The sequence below is a fragment of the Triturus cristatus genome, chromosome 7 (assembly GCF_964204655.1).
Source record: "Triturus cristatus chromosome 7, aTriCri1.1, whole genome shotgun sequence".
In the NCBI taxonomy this organism is placed as follows: Eukaryota; Metazoa; Chordata; class Amphibia; order Caudata; family Salamandridae; genus Triturus; species Triturus cristatus.
In genome coordinates this window covers 1,777,106,337-1,777,120,126 of record NC_140590.1, presented here as the reverse complement: position 1 = coordinate 1,777,120,126, position 13,790 = coordinate 1,777,106,337, and the positions used below count along the sequence as shown (strand labels likewise).

General features: G+C 45.1%; 1 protein-coding gene across 2 annotated transcripts in view; it reads right to left on the bottom strand.

Moving 5' to 3' along the window:
• Positions 1 to 1,582: 1,582 nt before the first annotated feature.
• The window catches only part of LOC146813077 (uncharacterized), a 509,801-nt gene continuing 497,593 nt past the window's right edge, over positions 1,583 to 13,790 (bottom strand). For both annotated transcript variants that reach the window (XM_085620067.1, XM_085620068.1), the window contains one exon: positions 1,583 to 3,262. In XM_085620067.1, the coding sequence (XP_085476193.1) occupies positions 3,118 to 3,262 (145 nt within the window). In that variant the 3' untranslated portion in view covers positions 1,583 to 3,117. The remainder of the gene's footprint in view (positions 3,263 to 13,790) is intronic.

The window sequence follows — 13,790 nt, the reverse complement described above, 5'->3', positions numbered from 1 at the left end:
AATGCAGTAATTTGTTTTGCCAAAAGGATAGGCAGCCAGCTGCTGTCGCCCAAAAGGTCTATAAGCAAAAACCTGTTGCACTGGCTCTCTATGGTGCAGAGATTAACAAAGCCAGGGACCTGCAAGTAGTGGAAAATTATTTTCTGTGCACTTTGTTAAAACTGGGCCCTTGGACACCGCTACTCTCCTTGTAAGCAGAGCTGGGTTTACAACGTTCATCATATATAGCTCCCTTACTACCTGTCCTATAGTGTATCAGTTTAAACAAAACAGAAATCCCTTTGCAAGTGTGTATCTGCAATCTGCTATTGAAGTATTAGCCATAGAATGTACAAACGGGCATAGCCGGGGGAAACATGTAAGCTAAGTACTTAATGAGTTAGGCCTGCTCTATCTCTGGTGGGACTCTAGTCGAATAAACAGTGAGAGCGCTGCAGCTGTCAAGGAGGCATACTTGCACTAAAAATGTATCACTGCTGGTAGCAAAGTGAACCCTCTAACTTCGAACTACCGCAATGATGCGTGCTTTGCATGCACAATTGTTTTGTGCAAGAAGGCAGAGGTGGCTCTCCACTAAAGCGGAGGAGCGTTGCCCAACTGCTTTTCAGAAGTGCAAAAAAAGTAAAAATAAAATGTTAATAACGCAATGTTATTATCATTTTATTTTTCCGTAGAAGCTCAGTTCTAGGTGTGAGGCAGGGCTGTACAACCCAGAGCAGGGGGCGCATTCTCTAAGTGGGCATGAAGGTTTGGCCGGCCGTCTTGGGCCGGCCAGTCATGCACACTTAGCATGTTCTCCACCCAGCAGTATTGCACAGCCTGGGTCGGAAGCATGCACAGGCTCCCAGGACTCCCTGTCTTAGCGCTGAACCACGGCACTCAGACCATTCAGGCGCTGCTGTCATGCTGGTGACAGCAGCTTTGTGATTAGCTTAGGGGAGCCTGTGTGCTTCCTGCTTCCAGAACTCGTCAGGAAGATAAGCGGAGGAGAGATGGCGCCCGTGAAGAGGTAAGTTTAATTTTTTTTACCACCTCCTCCCTGCCCTGCCACTCCAGATCCGTGCCAGCTGTCACTAGAGGAAGAAGCACCTTCCAGCACAAAAACAATCCTTAGAGGCACATTCCTCTTTCTATGTGTGCTGCAGAATGTAGCACAAATAGAAAGAGGAAGTAACAAGGAGAAATAAAGATTTTTCTCCTGGGAAGGCCTATCTATTTGGTGCATTCCAAGGTCTACCAGTTCTTGTAAATCTGGGAAAGCATTAAAAACCATGCGAGTTGCTTGGGAATACCCATGTAACACCTACAGAACGCCTTTTCAGGGCAAAGCAAGGAAACTCAGCGATTTGAGGAGCATTGCCTTACTCCAGATTTACGAAGCAACCGCAAAGTGGCCTTGCATGGCTTCCTAAATCACATGTAAGGGTTGTGTCGCTCTTGCACCACGCAAACCAGCTCATAAATAAGCCAATCATTGCTTTGTAACATCAGTGAGTGTCTCAGATTGCAAACAACAAGTACCAATAGGAGTGAGTTACACAAGCTCAAAATCTGGAAAACAAATCACAAATGGGCTACAAAAGAGTAGAATACTAATTTATTCCCAAAGAAACTTGCTATGTGAGTCATAGCTGTGCTATTTTGTAACTTGCAGAACACTAAAATTAAACTGAACATGAAATAACAGAAAAAAAGCTCCTAAAAGCTAAATAGACATTTCAACGGTAAATTCTAGGGCCATTTCTACTAGCATAAACTCTGTTAGTTGGAACACTTTATTCATCAGCTCCATAACACACACTTCTGAATTTACTGGTTTCCTTTTTCGATATTTCCTATGAATCTCCCTAAAACATGAGGCCTGAAATAATATTCAACAAATGAGGAAAACTTCCCATTTTCTTCTACTATAGCAGTTCTTCAGCATTCCAACTTTCCTGACCCCACTTGTACACACCCTCTCTTGCCCTTCCACCCCTTCATCACATACGTTCAACATTTGCACCGCTTCAGTGTGTGTCTGAATGAACCGTGGGAGGATCTACCGTGGGAGTATCTATTCACCGAGCGCTCCCTTAGAGCCTGCTGTCTCCCTTTTGGGGTTCACTTTTAAATGTTTCTGATTTCATGGTGGGACCAGTCCCATGGCACGCTTAGAGAACACTTTCCAGGTGTGACCTCAAGATGTCTCTATCACGTTCTCTCTCTCATAACACTCATTTTGGTATATCACAAGTCAACTCCAAGGCCTTTATTACGATTGGTCTTGGAAATGGGCTGACTATATGCCCGCCCGTAGAAAAATACAGATGGCAGGGTACCAGCACTTCTGGTGATTGAAACCATCCACCTAATATGTTTGAATCTGATGGTCTAATTTGAAATCGGAAAAACCCAGGGAATTGGTGACTTGTGGTCAGATTACCACAGTAACTGCTCATTTTGGCCCACATATTTACAAGAAAATGTTTGCTGCATCTGCATCTGAAATCGCAATGTGACATTAATCAAATCTTCTGTGTTCCCCCTGGATCTGATAATTTTAGTGGTACCAGTAAGCCTGTTACTGGCCCCACTGGAATTAAGTAGCCACTGGCAATGCAGGTCCCAGAAGCAAAACACAACCACTAGTGCATTCTCTCCCTATTATAAGAACCTCCTGCACCATTTAGTGATTCTCTCACAGTGACTCGTATAGCATTCACCAAGGGTTCCTAATGGTGAAATTTACAATGCCAGATTCTTGGAACATTAACACATCATAAGCACCCCACATTGTCTTTACTAAAAACCGTGTTACAATTAGACATTACATGGCACCCTGGTACAACACATTTTGGTTACTTATGCAATTTAATTTTATAAACAACATACATTTGGAAAGTTTTTGCTGGTGTGAAATCAACCATAACATGTTACATATAATATAAAGAAAGATTTAGAATACACCTAATGTAAAAAATGAATAGATTCAGAAAAGCAGTAGAGAAACTTGAGAGACAGTCAGCATAAATACATTAGTTTAAGCAAACACACAACTTTGCCGATTTCCTACTCTCCCAGGGGAGTGAAGAAGTCTTCTGGTCAAGCTGAACAGAAAATCCCGCAATTATCAATTTATTTTCGTTTTAGAATTGTTTTAGGAAACCTATTCATGCATATCCAATTGAGCGGTAAATTGCAGTCCAAATAAGTTACGTTGTGAATATTCATGGCAGCACAAGCTTTGGATACGTTGTGAACGTTCTTCGGAAATGTTGCACTAGGAAGAAAACATAAGTCAAAGATGTGTTCATAATTCTCTAGACAACATTCTTATTCTATCAAACACCACCCCTCCATTAATTATGATATACTTTTCTGCAAGGGGAATGAGTCAAAAACTTCCATACGGTTTGTTATTTTCAGCTCATTTGGGCACTGCTGCGATTGATAAGAAGCAATGTAGCTCAGGCTCCCAAAGCAGAAGATTCATTTAGCATCTATCCTTCTCTCTGCCACAGGCACCCCTGACATTCCTGCGATCACTTGTGTTCAGGGGAATGTATGACTTTACAACGCATTCCGTTGTAACGCATGCCTTTACCACGCATGCGTTACAACGCGAATGCCATCACCACGAATATCCTTTACCACGAAAATGCCTTTAACACGCATACTTTTAAAACGATTTTCATTGTTAAATTATGCATGTTAATGCATTTTCTTGTTAAAGGATATCGCACTTATTATCTACTCTTTAAATTTTTCCCTTGCGGGACTCCACCCCCTCACCTCTCCTCACCTCTCCTCACCTCGATCCTCCTTGGTGACGTTCCACGTCGTTAAGAGGAAGCGGAAGTGTCCTTCCATCTCCTCTACCGATGTGGATTGCCTCCATATCTCTCTTTAATTGACGGAATCAGGTACAGTTTTTTTTATATTTTATTTTTGGGGGTGCCCCCACAAGCCCTCTTTTTTAATCTCACTTTTTTTGGGGGGGGGGGGGGGAGACACACCCCCAACCCCCCCTTTTTTTTCTTTTAACTTTAGCACACATGCCTTTACTACGAATTTCGTAGTAAAGGTATGCGTGCTAAAGGCTTTTTCGTTGTAACCATGCATGCGTTGTAATGCATGCATGGTTATGGTTATGCGTGGAAACGGCCGCGTTGTAGTGGCCGTTTCCCGTTCAGGGCATATCAAACATCCGCACATCCAACTAACTGGCACAAAAATACATTTCTGTACAGTTCCCAAACTGCTGGAAAGGTCCTCCAAGTCTTATCCCTGCACACCATCAGAGTCTCAGGCCTCAATATGAGTCACGTAAAACACGACAGACCAATCCCTCCACTGACTTTGTATCATGCTGCCAATGAATACATAAACTATCTAAAAGAAAATCATCTTCAAAACCAGAACAAAATATAGGGCTTGTTGAACAAGTTACTTACCTTTGGTAACGATGTATCTGTAAGAGACATGTGTTAGTTGTAGATTCCTTACCATATAATTTCCCCCAGGCGTCAGTCTGGATCCGGAGATCTTTTCTTCAGCAATACCCCTGCGCATTGGTAGGTGGTGTTGGTTGACTCTGCATCAGTCGTCAGCGTCGTGGTCGCTGGGATGACGTTACGGTGCCTACTAAGGTGCCGCCCCTGCGCACTGCCTCAGTTCTGACAACACGTTCCACGCCAGTAGCCCAGAGCCATGAAAAACACTGATCACTGGTGCACCACAACTAGGTCCCTGTAAGCGAGTCCCTTTCCCTAGAAATCAGTTCGCTGAGTGGGGAGGATGGGTGGGGCAGTAAGGGATCTACAATTAACATATGTCTCTTACAGATACATTGTTACTGAAGGTAAGTAACTTGTTCATCTGAAAGAGACAGTTGAATATTCCTTACCTTAGAATAGTTACCCCAGCAATACCATCCCTGGAGGAGGGTCTGCCATTAAAGTTCACACGAGAAAGTCCTGAAGGGCCGAACAGGCAAAATAACTGTCCCTCTGGACTTGAATGTCCAGGCAATAGTGTCTGGTGAACGTGTGCAGAGATGCCCACGTTGCTGCCTGGCAGATATCAAGGATTGGAACTTCACGTGCCAATACAGTAGTTGCTGCTGTAGCTCTAGTGGAGTGAGCGCGCAACACCACTGGAGGATCCTTATTTGCTAAAGCATACCAGATCTTAATGTAAAGGACAACCCATTGAGAGATGGTACGTTTTTGAACTGCCCGGCCTTTCTTGGCACCCACATAGCCAATAAAGAGATGATCATCCACCCGGAAGTCTTTGGTGTGTTCAAGATAGAAAGGGTGCAGAGGTGGGAAAAAGGTGATAGATTGTCCTACTTCAAATGGTGTAACCACATTAGGAAGGATTGAAGGCCTCGTTCTAAGCACCACTTTGTGAAAGGGGTCTTGGAAGATAGAGCCTGAAGCTCACTCACCCTGCGAGCAGAGGTGATGGTACCAAGGAAGGCAGTCTTAAGAGTGAGGAGCCTGAGAGGACAGTTATGAAGAGGCTCGAAGGGAACACACATAAGAAATGTGAGAACAAGATTCAAGTCCCACTGGGGCATTATGAAGGGAGATGGAGGAAACAGATGAGTAATGCCCTTAAAGAATCTATTAACCTTAGTGGACTTGAATAGGGATGGCTGATCAGGCAGCCGAAGAAAAGCAGAGTTTGTTGCAAGATAACCTTTGAGAGTGCCCAGAGCACAGCCCTGATGGGCCACAGAAAGTATATACAAAAGGACCTCTGAAAAAGAGCCAGAAACGGGATCCACAGCCTTTGCTGTGCACCATGCCACAAACTTGTTCCATCTACAAGAGTATACAGATTTAGGGGAGAGAAGCCTTGCTGCCATGATGACATCACAGACGTCGGGCGGAAGGTCGAAAGAGGTGAACTGTCGCCGCTCAATCTCCACTCAAGAAGGTGGAGACTGGAAAGGTTTGGGCGAAGAACCGTTCCCTGCTGCTGTGACAGAAGATCCTCCCAAAGGGGCAGTCTGATCGGAGGATCAATGGCCATGCTCAGGGTATCAGACTCTTTGTGCCAAGTCCGGCGGAATAAGATTAACTTGGGCCCGGTCACGCTTAATCTTCTCAAGCACTCATGCCAGAAGTGGTACAGGAGGAAAGGCGTACAGGAGGCCATAGTGCCACTCATGAAGAAAAACGTCGCTGTGCGAGTGCCGCCTTGGAAACTCCATTGCGCAATACTGCTGATATTGCGGGTTCTCTTTGGTGGTGAACAGATCTAATCAAGTCTCTCTCCAGTGTTGAAAGAGATCTTGCACCACCTCTGAGTGAAGACATAATTCGTGATGGATCAGGCATTGGCGGCTGAGTTTGTCCACCTTGCCATTCAGAGAACCTGCCAGATGTTGAACCACCAGGGTCATGCCCTGATGTTTCAGCCATGTCCAGAGGCGGAGAGCCTCCTGACAAAGGGTCCACAACCTCACCCCGCCCTATTTTTGCAGTACCACATGGCGGTGGTGTTGTCTATGTACACCTGCACCACTTTCCCTTTGAGAGAGGGAAGGAATGCCTTCAGTGCCAGTCTGATCGCCCGGAGCTCCAGCAGGATGATATGGAGCCCGGATCCCTGCTGGAGAGAAGACGCATCTGAACCCCACCACTCCCTGTTGGCCGCCCCATCCCAGGAGTGACGCATCCCTTAGATCTGGTTGGGGAAGGCAGAGGGATCTGCCTCTGACCCAATCTTGGGTCGTTAACCACCACTGCAGCTGTGTCGCAGTGCCTTCTGAGATCTTCACGTAGTCGGAAAGATTTCCCTGATGCTGCGCCCACTGGAACTTCAGGTCCCACATCAGAGCCCACATATGCCACCTGGCATGATCCACCAGGATGTAGGAGGCCATGAGGCCCAGCAGCCTAAGAGTCATTATCACCGAAATCCGGGATAGAGGCTGCAACATCAGTCTTATAGCCCGAATATCCCAGACTCGCTGTTCGGGAGGATAGGCCCAAAACTGCAGTGTCCAGAACAGCTCAGATGAAAAGGAGCATCTGAGAGGGAGTCAGGTGTGACTTTAGCATGTTTACAGTAAACCCCGCGAATGCAGGAGGTCCACCGTAGTTTAAAGGTTATGTTATGTTAACATACCATAACATAACATAACCGTAGTTTAAAGGTGGGAGATGACAACCTGGGGCGAGCCAGCCTTCAACAGCCAGTGGTCGAAATAGGGAAGACTGGAACACCTGATCTGCGCAGACGAGCTGCGACCACTGCCATCACCTTAGTGAACACCCGAGGGGCACTGGTAAGGCCAAAGGGGAGCACGGTAAACTGAAAGTGCTATGATCCACCACGAACCGTAGACAGCGTCTGTGGGCCGGCAGCACGGGAATGTGGAAAAAAGCGTCCTGCAAGTCCAACGCCACCATTCAGTCTCTGGGGTCGAGGGCAGATAGGACTTGAGCCAATGTGAACATTTCTCATTCCAGAGGAAGCAGTTGAGGGTCCACGGCCTAGAATAGGAAGCACGCCTTTGTCCTTCTTGGGCACCAGAAAGTAGCGGAAATAGCAACCACAACCTACTTCTGGCACAGGGACCCTATCTATAGCTCCCTTGGCCAAAAGAACTGTGAATTCCTGGCGGAGAAGTGCCAAATGATCCTCCGACATGCGATCGTAAGATGGTGGCCTTAATGGAGGGGAGTCTCGAAGGGGAGGGAGTAGCCCCTTCAAACGATTTACAGAACCCACCTGTCTGACGTGATGGATTGCCAGTGGAGGAAGTGATGGCGAATCCTGCCTCCAATTGGCTGAAGATGGGCTTGGAGGGTTTGGAGGCAGTGGCCGGGAGGGGAAGGAGGGATGGGGGGGCAGGTGGCTGGTGAACTGGCCCACCCGCTGGTACCCAGACCCATGAGGACACTGGGTCCCACGAGAGCGGCCACGCAGAGCCTGGGCAGCTTGCGTGAACCGATGGCTAGACTGGACCGGACATGGTTGGGTGCCCCTTCCGTAGCCACGAAAGGGACAAAAAGCAGACAGGAGTGGATGGAAAGGCACAGTGAGGCCCAAAGATCTGGCCAGGGCTCGAGAGTCTTTAAAGCGCTCAAGCGCTGAGTCTGCTTTGTCGCCATAAAGACGACGGCCATCAAATGGCATGTTCATCAAAGTTGACTGGACATCCCCCGAAAACCAAGATGTCCTTAAGTAGGCGTAGCCTCGACGGGCTACCGACGTGGCAATCATTCTGCCCAGTGAGTCGGTGGTATCCAGTCCACATTGAATGATGAATTGGGTTTGTGTCTCTCCCATCTGCAACTGCTTGGGAGAGAATGACCTGGGCCTCCTCTGGGCACTGAGGCAGCACCTGCGCGACCGTATCACATATGGTATGGGAGTAGCGGCCCAAGAGGCACGCGGAATTCACCTACCACAGTGCCAAGCTGGAGGAAGAGAACATTTGCTTCCCAAGATGGTCTTGCTTCTTGGATTCCCTATCTGGGGGGAGCAGAAAGGAACACGTCCTTAGAAGAAGAGGTTTGGACCACCAAATTCTCAGGGGAAGGGTGATGGGTCAAGAACACAAGGTTGCCCAGGGCCTGGCGGTGGTGGCGGGCAATTGTCCTCTCCACAGGAGCCCTTGTGCTGGGCTTGGACCAAGTGCCCAGGAGGACATCAGTAAGGGCTTCATTAAAAAGGCAATAGGGGTTCAGAGGAAGAACCACCTGTCAGGAGGTTAGTCCTGACTGCCACAAGCACATGAGGTGCAGACCCGTCACAGATATCATCTTGTGACAGGTGTTGCTGTGCTTGAAGCTGGTTCGACGTAGGGACATCCCTCGCGCACTAGGAGTCAAAGAAGTGGACAAAAAGTTGCAAAAAGTTAGCCAAAAAACTGGCTATGGGGTAGCCCTCTCCGGGTCTGTGCTAGGCTGGCACGGAAAAGGAAAGAACTGACGTCCGCGTGCAGGGGCGGCGTCTAAGTAGGCACCGGGACGTCATCCCGGCGACCAGGACACCGACGACGGACGCGGAGTTGACTGATGCCACTCTCCGATGTGCAGGGATATTGCTAAAGAAAAAATCTCCAGATCCAGACTGCCGCCTGGGGGAAATTCTAAGGTAAGGAATCTACAACTAACTGTCTCTTTCAGATACAAGCTTTTAGTGACTTAATGACCCTAACATATTCCAGTCTACCCAAGAACGATGCTCACCCACTTCTCAGTACATCATCACCATATCCATGTTGCTGATAAAGCTTATTGTGATTGTGCTCTGCATCCCAGTTCTCATTGACTAAATCCTTGATTTGGCTCTTCTCTCAGCCATGCTTATGTCTGTAAATAATTTAGCGAAATGATAACAGACCAATATTCGACTAGCTACTGTCTGGCCATTATGTCTCAACACGCACTCACTCCTGCTTTTACAATGCAAGAACAAAGAGTAGTTTTACAATGCATTTGCAGCAAACCTTATTACATTTACTATTGCAACGCATATCACAAACATGCATTATGGCACATTATAAACACAATACGAATTTGAACAACATCATGAAAGGATTCAAATGTAAAAGGCAACCCAATAAAAAAGTTATCTAAGGCATGAATGATACTGAAGTCCACTTCAGCAGGGGTCTTTAACCTTCTCTAGTGTGAAAGCTACTACTTACCAATGAAAATCACCCAGAGCTACTGTCTAATTGTAAGTGTATTTACATAGCATTTACTACCCCAGACAAAGCGTTGAAGCACATTTCAGGGAGTTGTACTCTACACTGGAACCCAAAGGATTAGAGGTGGATTAGTATAGGGAAATTTAAGTTGTTAATTTGAGTGGTGGACATGTGAGTGTGTTAGTTTGATTGATTGGGATAAAGGAGGGGTAGAGGAGTGAAGAGCCTAGATAGTGTTATTTGGGAGATCATACTAATAGGATTAGGTCTGGGACGGGTCAAAGGAGGGAAGAGTCTTGAAATGGTTGTTAGGGCGATCACAGTAGTAAAATGAGGTTTGGGATGAGTCAAAAGAGGGATATAGGAGGGAAGATTCTAGGAAGTGTTATTTTGGAGATCATAGTAGTAAAATGAGGTTTTGGGTGAGTCAAGGAGGAACAGAGGAGGGAAGAGTTTATAAAGGGTTATATGGGTGATCATAGTAGTGGAATGAGGTTTGGAGTAAGTCAAGGAGGGATAAAGGAGGGAAGAGTCAATAAAGGAGGGTTGGAATGAGTCAGACAGTGAAGGTAGAGGATTTTGTGAGAGAGGTAAGTTGAGACAGAGTAGTGCATTGAAGGGAGTTGACGTTGTTTTCCCCTCCTTTCTACAGTAGGAGTAAACTAATAAATATATAGATACATAACTATATATAAAGATTATACATGTATAAGGAAAATAACAAAGAGATATAAATTGTATTGTACAAATTTTCATATTTGTATGTATGGATAGATAGATAGAAATGTAGACTTTTAGGTGTTACTGTGCGTAAACCTAATTTATTTGTGTATTGTTATAATACTTTCAATTATTTATTTTAATGTTATGTTTTCCTTAATATTCAAATAGTGAAGCACTTCTAGATATAATTGTTATGAATATATTTACTGTTAGAAATTGGGTATCTAGTTAGCAGAGGTATGCATCCTTTTTAAATAGGGACCACCACTCTAGTCAGGCTAAGCTAGATACACACTAAAAGATAACCTGTTCTCACCCTCTGGTAGCTTGGCACAGAGCGGTCAGGCTTATCTAGAGAGGCAATGGTATTTAGCCGACCGACCACACACACACACACCCCCACACACACACACACACACACTCCCCACACAGATTTGAAAAAATTGAGAATAATTTTATAAATAAATCAAGACCAAAACAACAAAAATCGAATGAGTAGAAGTCGATATCTGGACGTATCACTGTTTCATCACTTCATGACTGGCTTCTAAGTTGTCTGAAGCTTGTTTCCACAATTTAACCATGTGGCTTTTGAAGCCCTGCATGTAGGTCACTACAAAATGAGGAAAGGACGGGGACAAAGTCAACAGTTCATGCTCACCGCGATGGAGCACAGGCCAAGGAAAGGAGCCACGCAGGATCGGGGAACAGAGTACTGTGATCCTAGACGCAACAGCAAATTGCAGGGCCCAGACAGGCAATGCGTTGATGTGAGGCTCACAGACGAGGGGATGCGTCGATTTTCTTCAAGCAGTGGCGGTAATGCGTTGGGTCCTTTGAGCAAAGTGGTAGTTTCGAGTGTGACAGTTCTGAAGACGATGCACCGAGTTAATTCACGTTGGAGGGGCAATGCGTAGATCTTCTCAATGCAGTGTCAGCGATGTGTTGCTTCCAAAGCTGTTGTTCCAGAAGGGATGCAGCAGTTCCGAGTGCAATGCGCCGGGTCCTACTCCCATAACAGGATCAAGTGCTGGTTCGGCTACAAGCAGATTGGAGTTGTGTTAGTTTCCTTGGTGCAAGTATCTGAGTCCACTTCCAGTGAACTAGGCATAGGAGCACTGGTAGAGACTTTAATATGCCTGGGTGTCCAGCAACAGGAGGCAAGCCAACAAGACCTTTGAGATCACGTCAGTTGCAAGGCAGAGTCCAGCTCTCAGCAGGGTCAGAGTAGCAGGCAGCACAGTAAGCCTTTCAGGTCAGCTGTCCGGGAGAGTGTTCAGTCCTTAACGCAGCATAGCAGTTCTTCTAATAGAGTTCAGTTGTAGGTCCAGAAGTGTGTACACCAATGTTGACATGTTTAGACGAGAATCACATGCACTTTTGCACCGGTCAGCAGTGGCAGTGGCAGTCCTAAGGCCAACAAAATGAATTAGCAAAATGAGGAGCTAAGCAAGCAAAATGTTTAGGGGGAGACCACCCTAAGGCTGAGAGATAGATAAATAAAATAAAGAGGGACCCATAAGAAATTCATCAAGTAACATATGAAAACTATGCAGCGACCTATATACATGTTAAGCATAAAATAATGTGTATGTATGTATGTATGTATATATATATATATATGTGTATGTATGTATGTATATATATATATATATATATATATATATATATATATATAATCTACTGGCGGTCGCCAGTAGATAGTTATAGTTAGGACCGTGTTTCCATAGGAAATCTGAAAATTCTATTTTGAATAACTTTGGCGCCGGTTGACGAATCCTCGCGAATTTTTCAAAATAGGTGGGGCGCTCCGCTCCTACCCTGAAAGTCTCGGGGTGTTAGTCAAGCGGGAGCCGAGAAAAAAGGGGGGTCCCAAAACGCGTTTTCCCCATGCATTTTTCCATAGGGACCTTTAGTCCAAGGTACAGCCCGAACTGCTGAACAGAATTACTTGAAATTTGGCAGAGAGGTAGTCCTCAGGTCAGGGATGTGCCTTTTGAATATTTGGAGTCAATCTATTCAGTAGTTCCTGAGAAAATTTCAGTTAAAAGTACATATATATCTATAAGTGCGCACCGTGCGCGCATGGTGACGTGCGCGAGCGCAATTCTGATTGGTTGTTAGATGTCAGTAAACATTCTAATCGGTCGAAATCAGGAAGTGTCGGCCGCCATTTTGTCTCTCGCAGTCTGAGGCAGTGAAAAACAAAGGTGGAGAACATGAAAAGGGGGCAGGGTGGGACAGTTCCTGACCCCCTAGCCTTTGTCAGGGGGTCACTGAAGGACCCCCAAGGGTGAAAAAAACATTTTTTTTACGAAAAAGCGCGGGGTGCGCACGGCACGCACAACGCATCGTGGGCGCTCGGTGCGCGCACGGTGAAAAACCTGAAAAAAAATAAATATTAATAAATACATAACTTAGCATTTAAAAAACTGTACAAATTCACTTAAAAACCATAGGTTTCACACACGTTATAGTTAGGAATTCGCATTTAAAAAACCTTGCAAATTCACTTAAAAAACCATAGGTTTCACACATGTTATAGTTAGCTGGACATTTCCCTCGTAAAAAACCAATGAAATTCCCCCGTTATAGTTAGTGCAGGCAACTATAACTCACGCGACCGCAATCCTCTGCTGATGACGTCAGATACTACATCACTGATTACATATGCGTCTTTCTGAAAAATAAATATTTGTAATATATGTATAGCTAAAGATTAATGGAAGAAGACATGGGTAAATAGGTGTCTAAATACAGTGATGTAATATCTGAAGTCATCAGCAGAGGATTGCGGTCACGTGAGTTATAGTTGCCTGCACTAACTATAACGGGGGAATTTCATTGGTTTTTTACGAGGGAAATGTCCAGCTAACTATAACATGTGTGAAACCTATGGTTTTTTAAGTGAATATATATATATATATATATATATATATATATATATATACACAAATTAATATTCCACGCGATTCCAACAAGAAGAACGCACACTCAGGAAATAAACCAGACAGGGATTAATCGGTAATGCGTTTCGACAGGCAAGCTGTCTTGTTCAAACAGTGAGCATGTAAGTGAGGCGGCATTACATAGACATTTTACACAACAGAGATGACGGGCTTCGCATGCAGATACATTCCATATAACTGCGGCGGCCATTTGTAAATAGGCAAAGTAGGTACAGTTAGTACTATATACCTTACTTGTATGCGCTTACTTTAAAAATATTACATGTAGTATGTAGTTAAGCAAAGAAATAAATGAGCGCATGTATACCTAGTGAAAAAACAAAAATAATTTTGTGTCAATTTGCCGTCCGGTAAAAGACAATGTTAATCCGAAGGGGTTAAATAATGTGACCAGCGGCAACGAGCATATTCAAATATCAAAACAGATATGTCTTTGT